This window comes from Scyliorhinus canicula, chromosome 26, assembly GCF_902713615.1.
Source record: "Scyliorhinus canicula chromosome 26, sScyCan1.1, whole genome shotgun sequence".
Lineage (NCBI taxonomy): Eukaryota > Metazoa > Chordata > Chondrichthyes > Carcharhiniformes > Scyliorhinidae > Scyliorhinus > Scyliorhinus canicula.
This window is the reverse complement of record NC_052171.1, coordinates 19606410-19613076: the sequence shown is the minus strand read 5'-3', so window position 1 is coordinate 19613076 and position 6667 is coordinate 19606410. Positions and strand designations below refer to the sequence as shown.

General features: G+C 50.4%; 1 protein-coding gene across 4 annotated transcripts in view; it reads right to left on the bottom strand.

Moving 5' to 3' along the window:
- Positions 1-361: 361 nt before the first annotated feature.
- entpd4 (ectonucleoside triphosphate diphosphohydrolase 4) overlaps positions 362-6667 on the bottom strand; it is a 48144-nt gene continuing 41838 nt past the window's right edge. For all 4 annotated transcript variants that reach the window (XM_038785436.1, XM_038785438.1, XM_038785439.1 and 1 more), the window contains exons 12-13: positions 3420-3581; positions 362-1264 (exon numbers count right to left, since the gene is read on the bottom strand). In XM_038785436.1, the coding sequence (XP_038641364.1) occupies positions 1054-1264; positions 3420-3581 (373 nt within the window). In that variant the 3' untranslated portion in view covers positions 362-1053. The remainder of the gene's footprint in view (positions 1265-3419; positions 3582-6667) is intronic.

Sequence of the window (6667 nt, the reverse complement as noted above, 5' to 3'; positions counted from 1 at the left end):
GGGGTCGCAGAGATAGTGAGGTTCGAGGCCGGCGAGGGGATTTGTAAATAAGGGCGAGGTGCCGCCGCAGTGGGAACCCAGAGTCGGTCAGCAAGCCAAGGACGGCGGCTGAACAGGACGGTGCAGGTTAGGGCATGGACCGAGGTGCTTTGGATGAATTTGAAAGAGGGGGGGGGGGGCTGCTGGAGAGAGAGAATGGGGAGTCTCAGTGAGTGACCCAGCAGTGGGTGAGCTGAGGGAGATGGGCCCTGTTCCGGAGGTGGAAGTTGGCAGTCTTGGTGAGGGAGAGAATATTCAACTTTTGCACCAATATCGAGTGAATTCAGGCAATTCCACACACAAAAATGATGCTGAAGAAAAGTAGCATTTTATAAATACATTTATTGTTTGTGATGGAGTCGGTCACATTGCTGATTTCGACCTAGCAAACGCACTGACTGTATGTCTACTTATTGCAGTTATAAATAAATATAATGAAGGGTTCTTGATTATTAAAATCCTCATAGCAGCTGTCGTCGAACAATGCATTTCCACTGGGCTGACGTTTTCACCTGTAACCGCTGGCCTCAGAATCAGGCACAGACCAACAGAACAAGGTTTCCTGAATTGTGTACAAGGTCAGGCAGAGCACACACGGCGAGTGCACGTCACAAATCTGGATGACTGCGCTTCCTTTGCTGTCACTGAGCGGAATTGCGGAGCTCCCTGGCTGCACCTTCTCACAGATGGGAGGTGGGGGGGTGGGGAGGCCGAACTAATTTCCAACGGGCAGGATTGCAGCTCCAACCACGCTCCTCCTGCATGAAGCTCGGCCAGGCACGTGGCAGGGTCCGTCAAGTGTGTGCGAAGAAGGTGGGTGACAAGTCCTCTGGGCGACGCTCCCGATCAGACGCGAAAGCTGCATCATCAGCTCAGAACGCAGACCCCCGACCCGTCTCCAGCTCTTCCCAAAAGTTGCACCTGGCCCAGTCCTCACCGAGTGCAAGGCCACCTCCCCCCCCCCCCCCCCACCCGCCCGATCGTAATACCACCCTGCACCCCGATCACAGAGTATCAGGCCACTTGTGGCATTGGAGGCAGCCCCGCGTCGCCCATCCACACGCTGTGTGGTATCCTCCGGTGGATCCGACGCAGGCGCAGCAGGTAGAGGAGGATGGACAGCAGGACCACCAGGAAACAGCCGGAAAATAAATAATGGTTGTAGACGAAGGAGAAGCCCCTCCAGTGGGCGTGGTTTCCTTTGAAGTTGTCCAGTTGAATGTCCCTGTTGGTATTAAAGGAAACAGAGTGAGAACGGCACCGACCCAACAGCGGGCAGCAGCTAAGTGGCAACGACAGGACACTGCTGGGGGACTACACCCAGGCGGTGCTTCCTCAGTACTGCCCCGCACTGCTGGCTGAGCTCAGCAGAGATTGTGCCCTCTGGCGGTTTTCAAGCTTAGTGGGCATTCTTAGTTTTCATTCTTAGTGGGCAGCACGGTAGCATGGTGGTTAGCATTAAATGCTTCACAGCTCCAGGGTCCCAGGTTCGGTTCCCGGCTGAGTCACTGTCTGTGCGGAGTCTGCATGTCCTCCCCGTCTGTGCGTGGGTTTCCTCCGGGTGCTCCGGTTTCCTCCCACAGTCCAAAGATGTGCTGGTTAGGTGGATTGGCCATGCTAAATTGCCCGTAGTGTCCTAATAAAAGTAAGGTTAAGGGGGGGTTGTTGGGTTACGGGTATAGGGTGGATACGTGGGTTTGAGTAGGGTGATCATGGCTCGGCACAACATCGAGGGCCGAAGGGCCTGTTCTGTGCTGTACTGTTCTATGTTCTATGGTGTAATCGACAGGAAAGGAGTGTGGACTCGAGCCCACAACCTGCCGACTTGGAAGCAAGCGTGCTGCCCACTGGGGCACGGCTGACTGCCTGCGAACCGGACCCTCAGGAGAGCTCATCTGGGGAAGCGGCCAGTTGTGACCAGTCTTCCCTTCTGGTCCCTCGCAGGAACTGGTTGGAACGCAAGGAGATTATATCAGTCAGGCTGGGTGCGAATCTCCAACTCTCCTCACATCACTTCAAAAATAAATAAATTGGGGCAGCACGGAGGCGCAGTGGTTAGCACTGCTGCCTCACGACGCTGAGGACCCGGGTTCGAATCCCGGCTCTGGGTCACCGTCCGTGTGGAGTTTGCACATTCTCCCCGTGTCTGCGTGGGTTTCACCCCCACAACCCAAAGATGTGCAGGGCAGGTGGATTGGCCACGCTAAATTGCGCCTGAATTGGAAAAAATAATTGGGTATTCTAAATTTTAAAAAAATAAATAAATAAATTAAGATGACCCAATTCTTTTTTTTTTCCCAATTAAGGGGCAGTTTAGCGTGGCCCATCCACCTACTCTGCACATCTTTGGGTTGTGGGGGCGAAACCCACGCAGGCGCGGGGAGAATGTGCAAACTCCACACAGACAGTGACCCAGAGCCGGGATTCGAACCCGGGTCCTCAGCACCGTGTGGCGGAAGTGCTAACCACTACGCCACCGTGCCGCCCCTTCCTCACACCACTTTTAACACGGCAGCAGGGTAGCATGGTGGTTAGCATCAATGCTTCACAGCTCCAGGGTCCCAGGTTCGATTCCCGGCTGGGTCACTGTCTGTGCGGAGTCTGCACGTCCTCCCCCCTGTGTGCGTGGGTTTCCTCCGGGTGCTCCGGTTTCCTCCCACAGTCCAAAGATGTGCGGGTTAGGTGGATTGGCCATGCTAAATTGCCCGTAGTGTCCTAAAAAGTAAGGTTAATGGGGGGGGGGGGGGGTTGTTGGGTTACGGGTATAGGGTGGATAAGTGGGTTTGAGTTGGGTGATCATGGCTCGGCACAACATTGAGGGCCGAAGGGCCTGTTCTGTGCTGTACTGTTCTATGTTCTATGTACACAAACGCAGCCACAGATTTGCGCGCCGCCGCTCAGATCAAGTCAGGGGACAGAGTTTTCAAATTGTTAAAAATTCTTTGATGGGTTGGGGCTGGGCCGGCCCTCGTTGCCCATCCCTAATTGCCCTTGCACAGAGTGGCTTGCTTGGCCATTTCAGAGGATAATACTGCGGAGCTGAAGTAGGTGAAGACAGCAGATTTCCTTCCACCAAGGACATGAGGTGAACCAGATGGCAATTGTTGGTAGTTTCATGGTCGCCATTAAATTTTTAATCCCAGATTATTTAAAAAAAAAATTTAAACCAAATTCAAATTTTGCCATCTGCCGCTGTGGGATTCAAACCCAGATCATTCCTCTGGATTACCCACCCTGTGACAACAGACTACTGCACCGCCAGTAACGGCGTGATGGAAATTACATGCAGTCGTGTCATTTCCAGAGACTTCAAAACGGAAACAGATCATGCAGGGAGGGTTTCAGATAGTCGCTGGGCGAATTGGCGAATCTTGTCTCACCTCAGGGGTAAGTAACGTGTCCTGTGCAGAATTGCCCCAAGAGTCCACTGAACCTCCTTGTCGTAAACCAGCTGGGCGGTTTTCAAGCTGGTGTAATTGTCAGGAAAGGAGAATCCGCGATGCAGGACCTCATACATCCAGGCCGACTTGAAACACTGATACCTGGAGTCAATAAACAGCATGTTCAGCGGGAGCCGTCAACTTGGAAAGGAGAAGATAATCCTGCCTGGTCAGGACTGGGTGCGGAAGGGGAAGACAGCAACTTCGAACGTGCACATGTTTGCCAGCCGGTCTGGGGCAGGGCTGTTGTTGCCTCAAAACCAAATTCAAGCAACCGTCCCTTTGGTACGAACAGAGGGAGGCCAGGACGACAGTGTCAACGTGGTGTTTCTCACCTGTGGGATCTGGGAGAGGTGAGGAACCAAGACTGATCGTGCTGCAACACCCCTATTCAGAACTGCTGATCTGAAAGGTCGACCAGGATCTGCTCCCATTGACTGTAACCCATTCCTCACATTTAGATAGTGTCATGTTTAGAAGGTTAAGGGGAGATCTAATAGAAACTTACAAGGTAATACATGGCTTAGAAAGGGTGGACGCAAAGAAACTGTTTCCGTTAGGCGAGGAGACGAGGACCCGTGGGCACAGCCTTAGAATTAGAGGGGGTAAATTCAGAACAGAAATGCGGAGACATTTCTTCAGCCAGAGAGTGGTGGGCCTGTGGAATTCATTGCCGTGGAGTGCAGTGGAGGCCGGGACGCTAAATGGCTTCAAGGCAGAGATAGATAAATTCTTGCTGTCGCAAGGAATTAAGGGCTACGGGGAGAATACTGGTAGGTGGAGTTGAAATGCCCATCAGCCATGATTGAATGGCGGAGTGGACTCGATGGGCCGAATGGCCTTACTTCCACTCCTATGTCTTATGGTCTTATGTGAGTGTCCCTTTAAGAAAGGTTTAGTCTCTTATCATGTGACTTGTGGCACATTGGGCTGTGGCTGTCAAGTGAGAGTTTTTTTTTAAGGTTTAGTTTGATTGCTTTGCACGACAGAGGGAGAAAGAAGTGTTTTCCCGTTTTCATTTTAAAAGCAGTTCCAGTAAAAAACACTGGATAAAAGCGTTTCGCTTTCATCACTTTCCAGATTGCTCTATTACATTCGCTGCTCCCAATGTGGTCTCCTCTGTATCGGAGAGACCAAACGCAGACTGGGTGATCGCTTTGCTGAGCATCTTCGGTCTGTGCGCATTCAGGACCCTGACCTTCCTGTTGCTTGCCATTTTAACAAAAGACCCTGCTCCCAGGCCCACATGTCTGTTCTTGGCCTGCTGCAATGTTCCAGTGAAGCGCAACGCAAACTGGAGGAACAACATCCCATCTTCCGGTTAGGCACGCTACAGCCTTCCGGCCTGAACATCCAATTCAACAACTTCAGATGATCAGCCCCACCTCGACCCATTTGTTTTCATTTCATTTTAACTGTCTTTTACCATTTCTTTCTTTCTTACTATAAATTTAATTTTTCCACCCCAATCTTATCCACCTTTCCTGCACCTTTCTCCTCTTTGCTTCCCCCTTCCTCTCCCCCCACACCTACAGTTCATCCTCTGATGTTAGTTTCCCTGCTGTTTGACCTTTCACATCTTTTGTTCTCTCTGGGGACTGCCATTAGCACTCTTTCCCCTTGGTATCTGTGACCATTAGCACCCGGTTTCCCTGGGTTTCTGTGGTTATGACTCATCTTTCATTCTCACCCCACAGTATAAATATTTCCCACTTTCTCTGTCTGTTAGCTTTGACAAAGAGTCATGGGACTCGAAACGTTCGCTCTTTTCTCTCCCTACAGATGCTGCCAGACCTGCTGAGATTTTCCAGCATTTTCTCTTTCGTTCCAGTATAAAGCACATTGGGTATATGCTTGGTAACTTTAAAGATAAGAGTTGCTTCCGGGAGGAGTTTTAAAGCTGCTGGTTGGAGGCTGGATCGGAATCTCAAGGAAAGGACCAGTCCCATTCAAGTGAGATTACAGTGAGCTGGGCCACGCCCTTTAAAGGGGGTTTGGTTCATTGGATTTTGTTATTGAATTGGAACAGTTAAGGGGGATTCATCATGAGTTATACATAACATTACTGTAGCTGTGTGGTGTCTTTATGTTTGTAATTGATAAAAAATCTTGCTGTGTTTATATATATATATATATATATATATGTATGTTCACTACATTCTTAGAATAAACCTAGTTTTGATTAAAGTGTCTGGGAAGTCTGATGAATCCCATCTGCAATGAAGGCTTTTGTGTCCATCCTAGCCAAATTCAACAAAAAGGTTATAGGCGTAATGGACTTTGAGTCTCTAAGCCCTGACCCATAACAACAGGAACAGAGGCAGGCAGCTGCGTGTCAGTGGCAACAGGTAAGTAACAAATGAGCCAGGCAGAACACTGCCCCTGACATTCAATAAGATGGGTATCACTGATATCCTCCAGTCAACATCCAGGACTGACCATTTCACCTTAAACATCCACTCGCCCCACAATCGTTGAGTGTGTTCTGCCTACAAGATGCAGCGCACAAACTCTCTCACCTCGAAGGACAAGGTGAGCAGACACATGGGAACACCGCCACCTGACATTCCCCCCCCCTCCAGCCACACACCATCCTGAATTGGAAATATATCGGCCGCTCCTTCACTGTCGCTGGGTCAAAATCCTGGGACTCCCTCCCTAACGGCACTGTGGGCGTACCTACACCTCAGGGACTGCAGCCGTTGAAGAAGTTAACAAGGGCAATTCGGGAAGGGGTACGAGTGTCGGACTGTCAAAGAGGTCCACGTCACAAAGGAATCAATTGAAAAACCACAGGGGGTAATCAGAGTGGAGCTGGTTCCTGATCTCAAAGTGTATCTGTTGTAGAAATCGTCGGACAACGAGGAGAGGCTGGAACTCGATAACTTTGCTTCCTAAGCCAGGGATGGTCAAATCATTGACATCTGATCATCTGGCTGAGCTCTATTTGGAAGAAAACATTTTAAAATTGCCCATTCAGCTGGCCGATCCGTTAATCTGTTGTCAGACTGCTCGCCAGCCTCACTGTGTTGCCGCTGGCATTTGCTACCTGCTGCCTTCAGGCTCAGCTGGAAGCTGAATTTTCTCTCTGATCAATGTGGGGACTGGTGAATAAGGATGCCGTCACAGATGAGAGAGAGAGAGATGCTATCTTTAAGAACAGCTCCCTGGGTACCTCTTAGCTGCTG